At 45.8% G+C, this 20901-nt stretch overlaps 2 protein-coding genes across 2 annotated transcripts in view; one reads left to right on the forward strand and one right to left on the reverse strand.

The window, feature by feature from the left end:
- Window positions 1-20901, reverse strand: part of LOC105452075 (methylosome protein 50-like) — a 45757-nt gene that overhangs the window by 4150 nt on the left and 20706 nt on the right. The window lies entirely within an intron of this gene.
- LOC105452074 (vesicle-associated membrane protein/synaptobrevin-binding protein) lies at window positions 205-4916 on the forward strand. The gene is made up of 6 exons (XM_011692900.1): window positions 205-380; window positions 2970-3125; window positions 3301-3410; window positions 3589-3771; window positions 3856-3957; window positions 4266-4916. Exons 1-6 carry the CDS (start codon window positions 308-310, stop codon window positions 4437-4439), a joined length of 798 nt encoding a protein of 265 aa, XP_011691202.1. The 5' UTR covers window positions 205-307; the 3' UTR covers window positions 4440-4916.

Genomic DNA, 20901 nt, shown 5'->3' on the forward strand with positions numbered 1-20901 from the left:
GCACGACGTTGTACACGGCCGACGCGGGGAATCGCGACGAGCTAGAGAGAGCACCAAGCGACTTGTCAATACGCGGGGCCCAACGCGTCGTCGACCATCCGTTGGCGCTTCAGCAGACGTCGGCGGCGGCGGCGGCGGTGAGGAGGAGGCGGAGGAGGAGGCGGCGGCGGAGAAGGAGGCGAAGAAGAAGAGGAGACGGTGGTGGTGGTGGTGGTGGTGTCGGCGGCGACGGAGGAGGAGGTGGTGGAAGACAGCAACAAAGCCGTGACTCGTCCGTCGGGAAGTCCGTCTTGGTCCGCCAGTCAGGATGTCGTCGAGGCCCGCCGAAAAGCCCGAGCAGGTTTTAATTATCGAGCCGCAGAACGAGCTGCGATTCAGGGGTACGCTGAAAAAAAACTTGAGCGATCAAGAGATCATCTTCCACCCGCGCGCGCATACATACATACATACATACATACACGCACACGCATGCACACACACATCGTGTATCTCGTCCCTTTTTTTTTATCAGTTATATTCACCGTTCCTTCCCTGCCGAGCTCCTTGGTGTGTCGCGAGGCGAACGTACGTGCGTTGTGCGCCGCTCGCGACGAACGTTCGCGACGACGAGCCATCGGCACGACGGAGCCTATACGTCGGAGCTACGTCGTCAAGATGACGTAAGGTCCGCGCGACTCGTCGCCGCTCACGTTCGCGCACGTTCATCGTCCTCGCCACACGACACACGACACGGCCACGGCGGACCACGCTATCGCGTAGCCGCGATCCGTACATAGAGCCGTGGCGTGCGTCGTGTGTGTGTGTGTCGTGCCGCACGCGGAGCAAGGGGCTCCGAGGTCGCGGCCGTGCGCTGCCTCGGCGAGCGTGTGCGACGTCGCCAGCCTCGACGTACCTAACCCCATCTGTCCCCGTCGCGAATGTCAATCCGCTGTCATCCACGGCGATTCGCCGTCGCGGCCGCCGCCGCCGCGACGGGGAACGGCCGCGAGGCGGACGTCCTCGTTCGGCCCCGTCCGTTCCAGTTTTCTTGGTGGCTCTCGACCGAGGCTAATTCCCCGAGGATTTTGCCTCGTCATCGAGAGACCGAGGGGGAACCGAAACGGACGGGCAGGTGTCGACGACGACGACGACGACGACAGTCGAACGGCAGGCCGATGGCTCTCGCGCCCTCTCTGGCCGCTTCCGCGTTTCCGGAGCCGCGTTTTTTTTCTTCCCCCTTCGCGAGACGGAAAAGAGAGAGAGATCGGTCGATCCGCGCTTCCCGGTCGCTTTCCGCCGCGAAACGCGTGCGGGTGGCCCCATCGATCGGCCACCGCAGCGGACCTAGTTAGTTTACCGTCAATGCCCACACCGCACCGGCCGATCGCTGATCGCCGATACGAGGAAAACCCATTTATTGAATTTATACCGCTGTTCCACTTAACTCCCCGCGCTCTATACGCGCCTAGTAATCCATAAGAGCCTCGTTTATTTATGCCTCGCCGCCAACAGCCTGGCCGCCCGGCAGTAGATCGCGAATGCCGTTCGAATTTTTTTTTTTTTACGATTCCCTCGATTCTATCGTTCTCTTTATCTATCTATTCTCTCGCTCTCCTTTTAATCGGATATCCGTTCGGAGATTTTCTTCATGAAACTCGGGAGAACGTTGAACCCTGGTCTCTCCCCGCGACCACCTGACCCGCGCGCACGCGGTGCTCCCTTCAAAATTTTCCGCAGAACGAAAATGTCAGATTGATACATTCAGATTTGTCATTCGTATAACACACACACATACACGCGCGCGCACACACACACACGCCCACGCAGTGTGGAGTTTCATTTAGCACCTCGAGCGCGATGTATGTTTACGCGGCTCGTCCGGGCGCTCGCCGCACACGCGCTCCTACCGATCGCCGCAAAAATGAGGCTTATTAATTATGCTCAAATCGAGTGTGATGTAACGTCCTTCGACTATGACCGGTGTAGTGTGTATGCGCGCGAGCGCGCGCGTGTGTGTGTGTGTGTGTATGTCACACGTATTGTACATACGTACATACATACATTGTCGGTGGGAACAAACACTCGAGCGCGCCGATGGCGTATCGCCGTTTCAGCGAAACGCCGCGTTCATTCGCGACCCGTTTTCTCGTTATCGGGATCTGGATGCACTCGAAAGTCGAAAAACAATCCGCGATCTTGCCCCTTTTCCTTGTCATCCCCCCCCCTACCCAAGTTGACCGTTTCATATTCCACATATTTATTCTACAATCTACATATTTTTTTTTCTCCTGTACATGCGACAAATTTGCATTGTGTTTACATCCCGTATGTAACTTGGCGGCGATAGATCAGCGATAACGAAGTGTGGAATTGCAATTAGAGACGTATTTTACAGACGACTTTTATATAGTCGATTACTATGCGATAGCGATTAACGGAATCTATTTCCTCGCTTTGCGTTTATCGTTTTTTTTTTTGCAAACGGAATTTGAACGTTATCTAATGATTCTAGTGGAACGGTGACTAACAGCTGAATGACTAGCAACTAACGACGAATGATTGATCTTGATTAGCGGATCTTCTTTGAAAGAAAAACGTAATTCTAGTAGTTGTTCTTTGATACCGTGACACTTTCTCAGCGTGTAAGAAGGATTTTATTTAATTATGTACTGACTGGGGGAATACTAGTAGATACTCATAAGAAAAAGTATAGTACTGCATCAAATAATTATATTAAATATTCGCCAAGTATCAATATTTATATTCCTTGACACACGAGTTGCGACCTCGCACTTGTATCTGTATTTTTCCAGGATGATCTTTTTTTATACTGTTTATAGTTGATCTTTGCATGATCTCTATCTTATTAATAATTACAAAGCGAAATATAAACATCCATTCGCTGAATCTTCATGCGCAAATAGCTGTTTCATTCGTAAATCATTATCTTGGATCATAAATCATTGATTTTGTCATTTACTTTGTTACAGGTCCTTTTACAGGAGGCCCGGTTACATCATATATAAAATTAATTAATCCAACGAATAAAAAGGTATATTTTAAGATAAAGACAACTGCCCCAAAGAGATACTGTGTACGTCCAAACTCTGGAGCTCTCAAGCCAAAGGATGTCACTGAAATAGCAGGTTGGTCTACAGAATTAGAAATTGAATTATAAATTTTATTTCGTATACTTGTTGAACTTCCACAATTCTCGTATATATGTATCTCCTAGATATTATTATGATATTACTTATATTTGTAAAATTAAAAAAAAAGGGTCAATTCTTTTGTAGTTAAATATCATGAATTTTATTACAGTATGCTTACAACCATATGATTTTGATCCATCGGAGAAAAATAAACATAAATTTATGGTGCAAACTGTGGTAGCACCCGACGACGATGATGATGAGTATCCAATTGATGTGGTAAGAAAGTGTAATACTATATTCAAACTAATATATTAATATATGTCAATAAATAAAGTAGATATGATTTTGAAGTTTGTATGTACATAAGAACTTTCTATTTTAATAATTTTTTTCAGTTTTAAGGTTAATAATGGTTTATTATTATAATAATATATATCGTTTTTTTTTCTTCTAGTGGAAGGATATAAATCCAGATCAATTAATGGATTCGAAATTGAAATGCGTCTTTGAAAATCCTGTAACCAGTACTACTAGTACAGCTAAAACGACCGCGACTTCCACAACAACCAAGGCAGACTCTAATACGACTAACGGAAAGAACAAAACAGTTGGCGATTCGGTCAAATCGTCGCCTAAAGTAAGATATTAAGTGTATTGTTTGTAGATTGACAACCATCATCGTTTATTATAATTGTTCCCCAAACAATATGGTTCTCCTCAGGTTTTTGGTGAAGCAGAAGAGAAACTATTAAAAGCTGCGCAAGAGGTTAATCAGCTTAGGGTAGAGGAAAGCACGCTTAGGCAGGAAAATCTTCAACTTAGGGCAAGTATCAACTGTTACATTTAGATGCAGCTTTTACAAGTTTTATTGATTTGTACAAATCAAATTTGTTGTATTTTGAATTCATATTAACCAAAATTTGCCTTAGATTTTATTAATTTGAGACAAATTGAGTTTATTATTTAATTTTACCCAAAAAATCAAGATTGACGATGCTGCCATTTCTATACATTCTAGGAATGATTTACTAAATCATCGGCATTAAATTTAATTTAAAAGAAACATTACAAATTCGAAAATCGTCATCAGAAATCTGTCAATAACACGCTCGTACGTATATTCGTCTGCAGGAAGATTTAATGAAGTGGCGAAACGCGGCACTTGAACTGGGCAATGATTGTAACCTTGCACCACCCAGAGGACTAACCTCGCCGAGCAGTAGCCAGTTATCTCCGACATCAACTAGTATCCTCATCGCCGTCGCCATGGTTATAGTCGGTTACTTGCTGGGAAAACTAATCTGAACAGCCTTTATCTTACTGTATACCTCAGTGTATCCCCACCGCCCCCAAGTTTTTTTAGCCTGTCTTCTGCCGTCATATGCCATCGTTCGATCGCAGACACAGACTCTAAACGTTGCGTTATTCGAATGTTCATAATAAATGCTGTAAACACGAACGTGGTAGTGGTCTACATTAATAGAATTGCTCGTTACGAGTGTGTGCTTAAGTCCTGATAAAAAAAGTTGCTTGGTTTAAAAATTTATTTTATTTTATTTTATTTTTTTTGTCTTCTTTTTAAGAACGCAAACTTGATTCGGAAGACGCTAAGTAACACTCGGTTTACACTTGTCATAGTTACATTCTCAATTTTGTTGTGCTTGTAAAGGAATTTTCGCTCTGTAAGTTGCGCCCTGTCCTGAAGTAGCGTTGGGCAAAGAAATGTGTATCGCGCGAATAACGAGTAAAAATTTCGTATTTATAAATACATATTCAAGGTAATAATTATTCGTCATTCGCATTGCTCAATGCCTTTGAAGTTTTAATTCGCTATCATAAGTTACCAAGTTACTAATTGTTATCGCACTCTTTCTCAAATTTGTACACCATTTATTCGCAATATAGGCCGAACCGTACTGGTGCAAAAAGATCACACACAAACGAGTAAGGGTGCTATTACTGTCATATAGCATCTTTCTCTAACGTAAAATATAACTTACATCACATAAATAATATTGTACAATCGGAGGCAGAAATAGTGTCCAGTTGCTGGTGTACTGCAATGAGAACGGCTGTTGCCCATGTTCGCTCGATTTTGCGCTACTTCGGCGCATCCGCGCCGGGCGCCGTTCTTGTTCCCCGTTGTACATATTGTGTCCATTTGAAAAATATATATATATATATATATTTATAAAACACATAGTCGGGGCCGGAGGGGAGGAGGGGGATAGAGGCGGAATTGGCTGAGTAGTGGTACATGATCCAACAATTGGTTGTGCTGGTAGCTGTATCCCGCCAGCAGCGTTGGTATATTAAATAAGAAAGATGAAAAGAAAGAGAGAGAGAGAGAGAGAAAGAAAGAAAGAGAACGTTATAAAATGCATTGAACTTACTTGACGCTTCAGTGTACTTTTTATTTCTTTATGTTTGTCTTACGAAAATAACGAATAAAGATATGTCTCGGATATCACAAACGCCGAAGGGTTTTGAATTATGCACCTCTCTGCTCGAAAAACTGTCGTCCGGATTAAGCGTTGACACGCGATAGTTACAACATATATATGGACATAATATTTATTTGTCGAGGAGTCCGAAGCGGAACGACAGTCGCTCGGTCGAGTTTCGAACGAGGCTCGAACGGGCCGACCGCAGGTTGTCACACATTAAAAGTACTGTATTGTTGAAGCACGTAATACTTATCTCACACAGGTATAGAGATATTTATATAACTGTGCCTTAGTACTAGAGGCAATATAGCGTTAATTAAACACGATTTTCAACCTTAACTGGCTTCCTCCGTCGCTCCGAATTTTTATTTTTACACCGCCAAATCGGCAAGTCCTTTTTTTTTTCTTTTTAGCGAGCTACGAATACCCGTGTGTCTCGCGGCTCTGTAATATACGAATATAGAAGAATGTAAAGAGTATATGTTCCGTTATTGAATTAGACTCTGTATAAAATGCGTTCTTCGTCGCGCGCGACGACGCGTGTACTTAATTGTCGGTGTGAAACTTCCATCGCTGTACGAGTTTCTGATTCGAAGGCGGGGATTTATTCGGACTTCTCTTCAATACTCAGCGCTATTTTTCCGAGACATTCCTGTAAAACGTTCGATTTTCGGCGCGTGAGAAGGATTCAGCGGCTCCTACAGCGAGAGAAAAAATGATCGTAGATCTTGAATCATGTGTAAAGTCGAGCTCTATCTCTCCTTACATATATATGTATATATATATATATATATATATATATATATATGTATGTATGTATTTTACATGTATATCCCGTGTATTATGGAGTTCGTTAATTCGAACCTGATCTATGTCGCGTCTTTGTAAAACAAAATATATGTGTATATGCATGTACATGTATACATATATATGTATATATGTATATATGTATATATATGTATGTTATGTATATGTATGTATATTCGTGCCTAAGAGATGGCAAATGCACGTTTCTCATCTCGTGCGTTTTAACTGCACCAGAGGTACTCTCCATATTCCGTAGAAGAAAAAAAAAGAAAGCGATACAATTAGTATGCACGATGCATAAAAACATACCTTAGATACTACTACGTTAGTGAGATTTTATTACAGATATACCAAGAATTTGTTGTATATGATCTATATACGATTGTTATACGTATAATTATATATATATCATTACCGAAGTTTTTGCGGTTTTGCTTCATGCGTGACGCATGCCGTCACGTGCGATTAATCTATTAACAGCGATTTCGTTAACACTCGTGTTTGAATAAAAGTATTCTATTAAAGAATGTACTATGCAGACTTCTGATGTTTCGATACCACAGCGAATAATTGATGTGCGTTCTCATAATCCCGATTACGCGTCGGGACCGACGACTCTCAAAGGCCGATCTAAATTCATGAATTATCAATATTTAATTAAATATCAATTAAATATTAATTTAATATTAAGTTAATATTTTAGTTTACATATCTTTTATTTATCAAGGATTTAATATAGAAATTAAATATAGAAAACTTAAATATAGAAAGCTTTGCAGTCCAGTATCGTGTTTCACGATAAGTTCTTTCAAGAGCAAGAATGAGAGCGCATGTATGACGCACATTTGCGGCGGAGGACGCGCGCCTGTTTCGATAACATATTTCGCAGAGTTATGATACATTCGCGAATAGAAAAACTGAAAGTCATCTTTACAATTATTTCATATAGGTATAACTTCCTGATTCACCGACCGTCTGTACGTAATACTTTAAATCCGAAATACTCGATTAAAATATATTAATATCAAATTAGAAATATTGATTCCTGCATATCAAGTTTTCTAATTGGATGTTAAATGGATGTTAAAATTTTAAGAGTAACAGTTTCAACTAATTTTTTTTCGTGCGGGATTGAACGAGGTGGAACGAATGGAGAAAAGACATTTTATAATAAGAGATTAAAAAACGCCCGGAAAGATTGTGACGAGGAGAACTCGAGCCAAGCATCCTCGTGACGCGAGACAGGGGGCTTCCGAAAGGGGTAGCAGCATCCCTGGAAAAGGGAGCGCGTAGGTAGATCCAAAGTGGAGTAGGTCAACTCATAACCAGACCGCAATCTACGTACGTCTCCCTACGCGTCTATATTTTCGGTCACATCGGAAGGTCGCGGTTCAACCATTGCGGTAAGAACGTCAAAGTGTAAGTCCTCTGAATGTCGGAGGGTGGGGGGGGGAGGAGAAGGAGGAGGAGGGTGAGAGTCCGACTTTTTCATACCCGTTTCCCGTTCGGTATTTACGTCATCGGTTCGAGCGAAAGATCGAATCTCTCGCTTTACGTGAAAAGCTTCATTCCCGGAGCCGCGTCGTTGTATCGTTTTAGGTCCCCGAGTAGCTATCGCTCGCTCGTTCCATCAAAGATTTTTGGCAGTAGCGTGCCCCGGGACATACGCCACGTTACTATATATAAATGTATAGGCGGGCACACGGAGGGAAATGAAAAAAGCGAGGCTTAGATAAGGATCGCCGTGACAACTCGTGATTTAGTACCGAAGACGTGGAGCTTTGGCCTTTACCGGGTTACAAGCGGGGGAGATTAGTGGCTTTTTGCAGCGGAGCGTTTCTTGAATATGGTAAACGTTAACGTCGAATCTGCGTTGAGTCTCGTGTAAAACGGGAGCCACCTTCAGCCAGGCGTTCACCGATTTTTATAGCAGCATCATGGGGAAACTGTCTCAATTTCGGTCGTAGCGAGATTTTCGCGATTATCTAACGCGGTGATCCTATATACGTAAAGGACTCTCGTGGCTAGCCGTTTTCCGCGGATGTGTACTCGGAGCATTCACCGTACGAATCGAAGGTCACACGGTGGTCTCCTTTGCCAATGCCCCGAAGACTGACCGGTTAATGTTCAACGGCGGTGCGAATTAGACGCGTTTCCACGACACCCCTGGTGGTACGTAGTTTCCCTACCCCCTTCCGGGATCGGGTCACTCGGTGACCGATGACGCTCGGTACCGAGAGACGTTCGGCTGCGAACTAAAGTCGGGCACGACGCGACTTCCTCGGTCACGCCGTGAGGATAAATCGGGATACGGGAAGAGGGAGGAGGAGGAGGAGATGGCAGTGACGGCGGCGGCGGTGGCGGCGGTAATGGTGGCGGCGACGGTGACGGTGGTAGTGGTGGTGGCGGTGGCGGTGGCGGCGGCGGCGGCGGATGCAGCGCAGAGCAGCCTGATCAGGGTGGCGGCGGCAGTAGCGGCTGGCTATTGATTTCAAGGGCTTCCTTAGCCCCCCGCCTTGCCGCTGAGTGCCCGACGGCTCCAGGTCGCCCCGAAGGGCTCGCGGTGCCCGCGACTAAAAGCGCTCTCGCCGTTCCGCGCGCGGAACAATTCGGGGAAAATGTTTCTGAACGCTTAGGGAAATCATCGCCCGAGCTAACGCGCGAACGTGCGAAGGTTCGCGTGACGGTCCGCGAACCGCGAGGACGCTTGCTTTAGTTCGCGCGGTTCGGCGCGAAATCAATAATCTTCACTCTATTTGGGATTTCGCGACGGGGGAAGAGGAAGAGAGAGAGGGAGGCAGAAACAGAGGGATCGATTGTCAAAAAGACAGTGAGATTTCGAATATTGAAGGAATGTTTCTTCGGGATTGTCGAATAGGACGATATCGCGCGGGTGCGGCACGCTCGAGGAAGGGTTAAGAGATAAGGTCGCGCGAGAAGGAAGGGGTTGGCGCCCGACCACCCCCGTGCGGGCACCGCGGCGGGTTGGTCCCGCTCGTGTTACGGCACTGCGCGAGTCGGGCCGAGCACAGACGCGGATCGCGGGGTGAGCCGTCGCTCGCCATACGTCGAACTGGGTGCCCCGCGTTGGGGCGTCTCCTGGCATCAGCGGGCATCGGTGTCGTGCAGTCGATCGGGGGAGACGAGCACCGTCTTCTCGAGTCCTCGTGCGTGTAATCGCCGCGAGACAGAGAGGGAGAGAGAGAGAGGAGAGAGAGAGAGAGAAAGAGAAAGGGGGAGAGAGAGAGTGTGTGTGAAGGAAGAGAGCGAGGGAGAGAAAGAGAGAAAGAGGGAGACAGGAAGAGAGCGACGAAAGAGTGCGTGCGTCCTGTGCGTTCGACCTTTTTTCCCTTTTTTTTTCCTTTCGCGCCCACCCCCGTCGCACGCACACACGGTGCGATCGAGCGCCAGAGCCAAGCAGTATCCAGCAGCAACACGCGAAAAACGGGGCGCACGCCGAGGGGCGCGACAACGATGACACTGCGACGATGTTACTCGGTGTGGTAGCGCGACCACGGTGGTGTCATAGCGTGGTGGTCGTCGTTGCATGGCAAGCCAGCAGTAGCAGTAGCAGCAGCAGCAGCAGCAGCAGCAGCAGCAGTAGTGGTGCAGACGTCGGCGTCGTCGTCGTCGGGTGTGCACGCGATCGCACGGGCGAGGAGGAGATGGTGCCCTCCCCGGATTGCACGGAGGTGGGAAGTGACTACTCGTCGTCATCGTTATTGTCATCGTCATCGTCATCGTTGCCGTCGTCGCCGCTGTCGCCTGCAGCTCGCGCTAACGCTAACGTCGCTCGTGGTGCGGCTCTCGCTGCCGCCGCCGCCACCGTCGTCGCGTTCTCCGCGTACAGCGTCGTCGACGTCGTCGTAACTGCCACCGCCGCCGCCGCCGCCGCCGCCGCCACCGCTGCCGCCGCCGCCGCCGCCGTCGTCGTCATCGTGGGTGCCGCTGCCGCCGCCAGTCCCGCCACTGCCACTACTGCCGTTTCCGACGCGAGCATGTTCGTCGTCCGCGCTGCCAACGAGGCTTCCACCGCGACGGTCTAACCCCGTGAGGGTGAGTGCGATCATCCCCTTGATCTGTCTTCTCCGTGTTCTCGTTCTTCCTCGCCCTGTTTGTGCAATATAACATTGCCCTGCGAATTTTACATAGGGGGTAACGGAGGGGGTGCGTTTACTCCTCTCGACTGTTCTGTTCATTCTCGACGACGATCTAGTGCGGGGCACGACGGGGGGTGCGGGGAAATGGGGAAAAGGAAGCAGCATAGAGAATGACGTGTAGAGCGAGGAGAAAGAGGAAAGAAGGTGCGCGAGAGAGGAGGATGACCGTGAGCGCGAGGGTGGAATGTCTTCGCTCGCTCGCTGCTCCGATCTTCCTTCCTCCCTTTTCTTCTTTTTCTTTTCTCTTCTCGCTCCGAGCTCGCTCGCTCGCGCGTCACGATCGTTGTGCCCCGGCGGCGAGTCCCTCCACATAACTTTCGTCAATCGATAATACAAGACGTCCGCAACGTCGTGCGGCGCTCGCAAAGATCGGCCTAGGAGAACGACGGAGAGATTTGTGCCGTCGTGCGGGTAAAACGTGAGCCGACGTGAGTTGCCAGCCGTCGAAGGGAAATGCGCGAGGGCATGCCGCGACCCTACCCTCGAGTTCGAGCGCGTCCGAGTCGACTCGAGCGAGCGAGCCATCGAGGGTTGCGTTCGACTCGCGAACGGGCGGACAGATGGACGGACGGACGGACGGACGAATGAACGAACGAACGGCGAACACGAACGCTACCCCTCCCGCACACGACAGCGCACGTCTTGCACTTTCCTTTTCCATTTTTCCCCCCGAAATTTGCGTGTCGAAAGTATCCTCTCATTTCGATCCCGCGGCGCGAGGAGGTTCACAGCAGCGATCTTTCGTTGATCCGTACAATGCAGATCCTTTTGTTCTCTTTTCCGCACGATCACAATGTTGCCGCAAGAGCGAAGATATGATTGATCGCGTTTGTTACGTAAAATTTGTTATTTGCCTGCGCAAAGTGAACGCATGAGCGTAAACTTGTAAACCGCATATTTTTCGAAACGAGGAGCTTTTCTCTCGCGACTGGCGCACAATCGAATAACCGCGTATGTCGATCGTCTGTCTAGCGTTCAATTAGAGATGAGTTTTATTCCAACAGAATCTTAATTAGAACTCGGCTGCAAAGATAACAGCGCCAAGGAAAGCTCGGCTCTAAATTTATCGAAGGACACGTCCCTGAAATTATATTATCCGATGCGTTCGAGGCGCACGCACGTCGCGTATATACGAGAGAATGCCTGGAGGGTGTTTCTCGTGCAAGCGGGGGCACTTCTCCTGTGTTATTCCTGCGGAATAAACGCCAACCGTATATATCGCATTACCCGGATACGTTTGCGTTCATCGCCAACCGTTGCAGTGCCGAGGAACTCCACCCGGCGCGCGGCGCGTCGCGACGCCGCGGCTCTATATACACCCCGCGTTCTCGAATTCGCGTTTCGAATTTCCCCTCCCCCCCTCATTCCCCGGAATCACGTTCTCCTCCGCTTCGCGTGACTCCCGCCGATGGTTGCTTAATGAGATTCGGGAATGCACACGAAGAAATCTCCGCGAATTTCGCGGCGCTCGCGCCGCCACGCCGTACAGTGGTGGCCCCAGGTGCAGCGAGGGATTCATTTTTAACCCGCGGCTCGTGGCAACCCGTTAGTTCCCGGCTAATGATCGTATCAGAGAGCGTTCTTATTTCATGGGCGGATCTATAGAACGTCCTAGAATTGGCAGACAATCGATATATATCGCTGCTCCCCTTGGGCCGGGGGAGTTAATTTTTCCTTAGCGAAAATGTCGAGGGAGGTCATCGCTTTCAGCGCGTTCTAAGTTTCGACTTTCGATATCTCGCGTAGACCCGTCGCGAATCAGCATTCCGTTAAAATAAAAGGGGGGGGGGGAGAAATCCCAATTTGAACGACGCGAATCCTTAAATTAAACAACGAATGAATAAATTTCGCTCGTGGAACAATTTTAGCACCTTCGCCTTCCGCCTGATTTCAGAGAGCGTCTGTTATACGAAAATTAATTACTCGAGTCTCGAAAGCTGTTATATCCGTTAGAAAAAGAAAATGCCTCGTAGAATAACTTATCGCAGAAGCGTTCGTCAATTTTTAAAGGTATGTACTCATGAAAATATTCGAACTGCTCCGAAAAGAGGGACGTATTCACTCCGCAAGTATCTCCAAAGATATATAACCGCTCATACCGCCTTAAAAGATGCATAACAACTCCTTGCTCGGTTATCCTTCCGCCGGGGGTTGCCTGAAAATTATTAATTTAGGGTCCCGCGAAGAGTTTCTCGTACCTTATTTTATTTGCGGTACGTGCCGTCGCCCCTCCGTTTGCGCTCCTCCTCCAGGCTTCGGAAAAAAAGGCCTCCCCGAAGCCGACGTACGTACATACGTCAGCGAGGGAGAAAGAGAGAGAGGGATCTTCCTCGCGCATCTGCGACACGCTTTCCCGGGCGTATCCTCCGTAATGGGGCGATGCGAAACGATGATATCTAAGGGGCATACCGAATAAGCTAATGACGCGCGGGACGTTAATCTCGTTAGTCATGTCAGCGGCTTTGGCGCTCGCCCGCGCGCCGCCGCGCCGCTCGAGATGGGTCACTGGAATACCGTAACACTCCGGGCTTTCGTTCTCGTCGATACGAGATTACACGGCACCGTCTATAGATGCACATGCATCTTCACAAACGTATTAATGCATTACGTATGCATTAACGTACAGTATCCCGAGCGGAGAGTAGGGCAAATCTTGAGTCGAATAGAGACCGATGCCCTTTGCGATTTCGCGGGGCGATTTCGCTTTTTTTTTTTTTTTTGAGGCGAAGACGATGCGTAGCGCGCTGTAATTGTCCGACAAAATTATCGCAACGCGATTAATTGGTACTAATATCGTGCGCAGTGATTCGCGCGTTAGCGAGCCGCGACGGAAACCGCAGGCGTATGGAAGAGCCATTTCCGCAAAAATTGCTTCGACACGGCAGAGATTAATCCTTCGCCCGATTTTCTTGCCCAAACGAGAAAATTGCTTTCCCGTATTCTGGTCACGTCGCGTGCATAATGAAAATTATCTATTTACGACGAAAGCGAGAGAGACCCTCTCTAGCCCACCTCCAAAATTCTATCCTTTTTTTAAGTGTTAATATTTCGCGTGTTAATATTTCGAGCGTTATGAAAGAGAGATAACGCTCTATTATTAAAATTATAATTAAAAAAGATGGGACCTCGCGCTGTGCATACTCGCGCACCGATCTGCAGCTGGGCGTGTTTACTTCACACGCGCGAACCGCATTTACCGAGTTCTCATTATTACGATCGGTAAAGGTATTAACGCGGAGTGTAATAAATTGGCGCAGAGTCGACGGTCGGGGCCGAGATGTGCATTAAGGTCCGAGTAGCGCAGGGGGGGGAGGGGAAAGCGCATATGAATAGAAAGACGAAGACACGAAATTTGCATCGTCGTCGCGCAATGCGGAGTGTCGCGGGAGCGAAAAGTTCCTTCGCGCTTTCGGGGGATGGTATCGAGGGGGTAGAGACCGAGGGAGGCAAGTAGGTCGTCGCGGGCGTACGTTCGTCAAGTGCGGAGGGCCGCCGTCCGTCGTCTCGCCGCGTCTCGCGCCGCGAACTTCGCGAGATCCGCGCGGCTAAAACTTGTCCGGCCGATATGACGACGCGACGCGCGCGGCCGAAGATGCATCGTATCTGCAGAAATCTCCGTGGCGACAGACGTCGAGACGTCTTATTCTTTTCCTCGCTACGCCACGCGCGCACAAGTTCTAAATTCTGTCCCTCGCAACATCGCGTGAACCTCTCCCGGGAAGCGATCGTAGACATTTCTCGCCGTCTTCGCGGTAACGAGCGGTTATTAAGTCTCGTCGAAGCTTGCAATTTTATGGGAGGGAACGGCGTGAGATCCTGTTTTTTTTCTTTTTTTTTTTTACGAGACACACTGCATCCAATGCGGATGAATTAACACTCGTGACATTTACGAGGCACGCTCGGAATGAGGCTCGTTAAGGTCATTACAGTATAAGTGCGCTGATCTGGGTTGTATAGCCATCAGACGGAGCGCGAGCAAAGTACTTTATTTTAAAGTAAACCGCGCGCTGTGTTGGAAAGCTTTTCTTCTGCACGAGGTGTCCAAAAACCTGATAAGAGATCTTTCAAGATTTTACCTATTAAGGAATAATCTCTGCTTTGATCATACAAATTAATTTAAAGTAGATTATTTCTTAATAGATAAAAATTATAATCCATTAAAAATGTAAGGAGCCTTTCCCGAATTAAATTCACGATACTTAAATAAATTATAAGATCTTATTCCTGATCTAATTTCAAGCAGATTTTAATGCAATTTTAAATTCAGACTTTATTCATTAACAATAGAGATATTTAAGCATAAAATTTTAATAATTGCATTAAGTTTAAATTAAGATTAAGAACGATCTTTTTCAAAAAAGAGCTTGAGGAAAATTTCGCGAGTTTGAAATTCAGAGATTCATTATTTATAAGGAAATATCTTTACCTATAATAATAGTCTTACATGCTAATTTTTATCTATTTTCTTAATAGAATAAGGCTGAAATTTTTCTCTTAATTTTAACGTGAAGCAATAACATAGCCAATAAAACTTTGTTCCAATTCAAGATTTTCGCATGAAATCGTAGAAACGAAGCTAATTTATGCAGTAATAGCGCCTATAGAACTGATGACTAAAGATAGGGCACATGAAAAATCAACATTACGGCGCGTACATAATGATGCACATTATATAGGCTATTTATAACATACGCAGCGATGTTACCAGAGTATGCAACCGACAAGACGAATAAAATTCTTGTCGATATACGTCGAAAAGTGCTTAATTAAATGAGTGCAGGAGTCACATTGAAGACTAATTCGTGATAATTTGCAATTACATGTCAGAAATATTTGTAAAGGGAATTGATCTGATTTGTCGAACGGAAACTTGTATTCGCAACAAGAAAAAGAATTCAAAGAATTTATTTCGCGTGCGCTTTTTTAACTCTGCTGGTTCGAGAAACGAATCAATATCATAAGTATTATATTTTTATGTTATCATCGTCTCTCAGTTGACATAACAATTAATTTTTTTACTTAAAGAATCAGTGTCGAGGATTTAAAAAAAGAGTATATTTAATTAATATAATTATCAACTGATTAAAAAAATATCGTATATCATACAGAGTTGAGATAATAAAGAATCAATGCATTATAAAAAATTGGTTGCGCCATTCCTCTTGCGAACGCCCAGTATTTCCGGCGCGATTTATTCGCGTCGTGTTTCTGCATTACGCGCCTGATCTTCGAGTGCGACTGCGAAATACCGCGGAAAAACCGCGAAAAAGAGATATCCGTCAGGCTTAGCGCGCGCGAAAACCTTGTAAAACGACGCGACAGTGGGAGACGGTAGACGGATGAAAGGAGGACAAGCTGTGTGCGCGGTCTCTACTAGTCGAACGAAGATAAAAGCAGAGTGACTGCACGTGACCTAGGTGGTAGGAGAAACCGAGATGGGAACCGGGAGTGCAAAGGAGAGTAAGAGAGGTAGAATTTCAAATAAATTTCAGTACAGTTCAGTATAGTTCGGAGTCGCGTCGCGTCAACCAGCGACAACGAGCTTTTCCACGCGGCAACCTGCGCGCTCGATGCACTTTGCAGCTCGGTCTCGGCACTCTCGGCGCGTGTGTGCAACGTAAAGTGCATCTTACCGTCCTGTAAGCACGACTCGTCGTCGTCGTCGTCGGCGTCGTTCAGGTGACGCGGATATTTTTCGTATTCCAGTAATCCAGCTGGGATGCAAACAAACGACGTGTCCGGTACAACGGGTGAGAGTGTTTGTGGTAGATCATAACAGAAATTCACTGTGCGTGTGTGAAATCCCGCGCTCGGTGTTGGTGAACTGGTTTTCTCGTCGAACGCCGCTGCATTTTTCACGATCAGGTTTTCACGACCGGACAGGGTTTTCTCCAGGTAGATTTTTACGAATAGAGTACAGAATTTTCTTCGGGCAGAACGTACAATATTCGACATCATATATAATATTGTTACTCGTATATTACTTTGGTTCAGGCAATAGCGTTAAGAAAATGAACGTATGTGGAACGTGTGTGAACCTATTAAATTTTATCAGGAAAGAAATGATTTATGACCTTCGAAATACATTGTTTTACTCCAACTACTGATTACTGAAGATGGTCCAAATTTGAATCGAAATGTGTTTAATCTTTCGTGTATTAATTATTTATTTCTTTCTTCTCAAATATAACTGCGCGTTGTTGTCCATGGACTAGATTTTTATTACCTCTATTTTTACTTTATTTCAAGGATCTTCACTTGTTTGTTAAATATTGCGTATAAGCAATACATAGAATATAATTGCTTGCATAGCATATAATTACGATTTTTAAAAATTAATAAATATTGATAAAGATCAATATTTCCGATCTTTATCTTGATCTAAAGTCTAAACGTACGTGCTGATACATGTGACATCAATAGTGACGTGATAAAGATTATCACAAAGCATTCACATCATTGTGATGCCGACTATTTTTTATGATTCTCGTTCTCTTATCAGGACTCTTGTATCGCGCAGCTAATTATTGCGTTAATGTTGGAAATAAGCAATTAGGTAATTGCACAAGCAACGAGAAAGAGAAGCACAAAGTCTTTGTATTATTTCATACCATTAATCGAATCGAGTTTACTCCGTTTTCTCTGATCGTTCTTCGCGTAAAATCGTTTGATTACGCCCGAGAGAGCTTTAATACGGTAAAATAAACTTTGATCAGTGAGTAAATCGCGGGCGAGTTTTTTTTTATCGTGGAAAAAATTGTCACACATCGAATGCCTTTTCGGGCAACCAACAACGCATTCTGTCCTATTATTCATTCGCGCATACCGAACACATTGCTGGGCGGAATAAAAAGAAAAAAAAATACTTTAACGGCGGATATTGCCGCGCGCCAATTCTATATTCTTAAGAAATTTCGTTTGTTTCTCCCGCTCGACCGATTCGGTTATTCACGGCTGTGTTAAAGCTTAAAGCGACGTACGCGATGCAATATTCAGTCGGAGCGAGGACGAAGAGATGCGATTCAACCGAAGTCAGACGCCGACACATTCCGAAGCCTTGACTTGACACCGGGCGCGACCAGCGATAAGGGGGCGTATCGAAACTACTACTATCGTGTCTGCATCATTAGTTAACAATTACTTATCTAGTAATTATACTCCCAACAATTACAAAAACTCTAACAGACCTCTTGTAGTGACGATTTTTAATATAAGTTCGTCTCTTCGAGACTTATTTACGATATGAAGATAAAATATAATGATAAAAAAAAAATTCCGTAGGATTTATTAATGATTAAAAAATCTGAAGATAAACTATTGCCAGAGATTGTGTAAGAGATGCCGAAGCTATATACCGTTGTAGGAATTGAAGAAGAGACAGGAGGAAATATGTACGCGGCGTGATTACCCGATCAATGGCGTATGCAATTTTAATTATAAATCCCGTCCGCACGCAGTTACAAGTTTGCAGTCTTAGTTACGTTTCACGGAAAAACGGATAGAAAACTCTTCGCAACGACTATAGGATGTTACAGATTGTAATCTTTTGGCAATGATTTTTCTCTTAACGTGTTCATAGATTTATAAAAAGTCTCTGTCTATATTTTTCTCCCCGGTTTGCCGGCCAGACCAATAATTCGTGCGCCAAGGACGGCGCTTTATAGGAAACAATAAGTCTGTAGTAGCTTTTAGCGAAGAAACGAGGAAATTTTGAGTCTCTCCGTTCCATATAACATGTGTTAATTTTACATAAAACTCACACAAATATTTCAGAATAAAGTTATTATGTGAAGTACAGTATTACGTTGTCTGAGAAGCTGATGTTTCCATAAATGTTACTTGAATTTAATCTAATTGATTTTATGTCATTTCTAAAGTCTGCCTTTAGAGCGAGCTATAGACGCGTTAAGCCGCAGTTAACTTCAGCTGATGTTTCAGCTGGAAATTATCCATAGCTTAGAGCTTTAGTTTAGATAACGATTTTTATCTCATTCCAATGTCCCATTGTAACATAGAGGCGGCGCTATCATTTTTCACTATTGCGTCGTCATCAAGGATAGACAGATCGGGTTCCTCTTTCTAATTTTACAACCTTATGGTTTGATCAAATCAACTCGACTTTTTTTCCAATTTATGTCGTTTTCTTGCGACATAAATAATTGTCGCATCGGGAAAAACAATTTACGTTAATGAACTCGTCAATAAATTTATTCGTTAATAAATGTCGATAATAATGGTAGTGTTAGAGAGACTGGTGCTCCGAGCTAATAATCTCTCTAAGGCGTACGATTTCATTTGTCGTACGACAAAGATTTCAAGCATATTGATTGGCTATAGGATAGAGAGATCCGACAACTTCTCTTTCTTGCAGCCAATCAATAGGCTTAAAATGCTTGAATTAATTACAACAAATGTAATTCCAGCCTAAATATGAATTAACTTCGTTTCTACCAATGTAGATTAACTTTAACTCTCGATTTAACTTATTTTGTATCTTTTTCCAGTTCTAAAAATTAGAAAAAGATAAACAGTGAATTAAACCGAGATTAAAATTAATCTACATTGGTAGAAATAGACATTAGTGAAAAATCTCTGAAAAGTCACTGATTGAATCAGTAACCTGACAATTAATGCCTTGCATTAATTGACAAGATACATAATCGACGGGATACTCCGGGGGACAATTTTGTTGGGAGAGGCTAAAGCCGGGAGCACAGACTTTTTCATAAAAACGCTGCATAAAAAACGCATAAGACATAAGGCATAAGAAAGTCAACCAGTCAGAGTCCTCCATTTCATACTCTGATTGGTTGATTCTCTCATGCCTTATGTTATGTGCGTTATGCAAAAGTCCGTGTTCCGGCCCTAACAATTCCGTTCACGTTTGTTGCAGGTTCCTAGCACTCGCCGCCTTGTACCGAGCCCGATACCAGTCCAATCGATCGGAGGAAGGGGATCGCCTCTGAAGACGTGATACGTTGGTGCTCCGTACCCGCCGTGTTTCACAATCGCGCCCGCGTATCTACACCCCCTTTTAACCCTCCCTCAGCGTCGTCTCGCTGTCCCCTTCGCATCGCCGCGAAGCGATCTCTCGATAGCTGACAGATCGGGATCCACGGGGAGTTCTTTCTTCGTCGCCGTGAACGAGGCGAGGAGGCGAGGTGGCGAGACGAAACGAGTCGTCGTGTCGTGATATATCATCGCCGGGGCACAATGGCTTGCGAATTCTTTAAGGTGAGTCTGTATTTCTTCATTTATGATAGATGGCACGTTTCGAGGGGGGGGGGTGGGTGGAGAGAGGGGAGGGGAAGGAGGAGAGCGAAAGCTCAGCTGCTGTGCGAATACAATACATCGGTCATTACGAGTAAAACGGTTTCGCACGGAAATCCTCCGAAGCCTTATCGCGTTATATATTTTCGTTAATGTATAAACTACCCGTTCGTACACAGAGTGGCTATTTTTGTAACGTCATTAAAAAGGCTGACGTTGAATCATTATGCGAAAGTTTTAGCGCGCGAGCACGGGAGACACTAAGTCCGTAATTTGTCCTCTTTAAATATGAAGCCCTAGCTGTCTGCCTCTCTCCGAGAGAGAGTCCCTGTAAAGTGGACCTTACAAATTACGGGCTTCCATCACCGCGGCAATCCTTGCATACGCTGTACGATAATTCACCCCCCCCCCCTATTTCCTTATCACCCGCATTCGCGAAGCTCGCGCGATTTCCGAATTCAAACCGCGTGATTGTATACGAAGAATGTCTCGGGATCTCGAGGATTCTTTTACTCGCAATGACTGCTTATATACTGTTATTCGTAAAAATATCGCCTCTTTCCTCTCGAAACCCTCGTGGGCACCACCCCATTCGATATTGCGCGGCGTGCAATCGGAATGGCGTCTATAAGAAGGTAGAAAAGCGTTTACGTTGGAGTTAATTGCCGCGGTGCATTCTTAGGATTCGCCGCTCTCGTAATTCGACCCCTGCAGGGGATGACACGGGCTTCCCCGTCTCTGCGGTCCTCCGTCGCTGCGAGTCACTTAGCGGGCCGTCCGAATGTGATGAGTTTAGTTTGTCTACATCCCTACGGGGGCGGGGGACAACTTCCCGGCTCCGCCGGGATCGTACTTCGGAAGGCAAATACGCTATATTATTTCAGTTATCCTTTACTTCGCTTGACGTCTCATATTATTAGTAACGCGAGCGAAAGTTGCCCGCAGAGAGACAACAGCGGCGACGGCGACAGCGGCGGCGGCGGCGGCAGCGGCGGCGGCGGTGGCGGTGGCAGTAGCAGCCAGCGGCAGCAGCAACAGCAGCAATAGCAGCAGCACGTGCTGCTGCATATTTTGTATGCGCAT

Source organism: Wasmannia auropunctata, unplaced genomic scaffold (assembly GCF_000956235.1).
Source record: "Wasmannia auropunctata unplaced genomic scaffold, wasmannia.A_1.0 LD336038.1, whole genome shotgun sequence".
In the NCBI taxonomy this organism is placed as follows: Eukaryota; Metazoa; Arthropoda; class Insecta; order Hymenoptera; family Formicidae; genus Wasmannia; species Wasmannia auropunctata.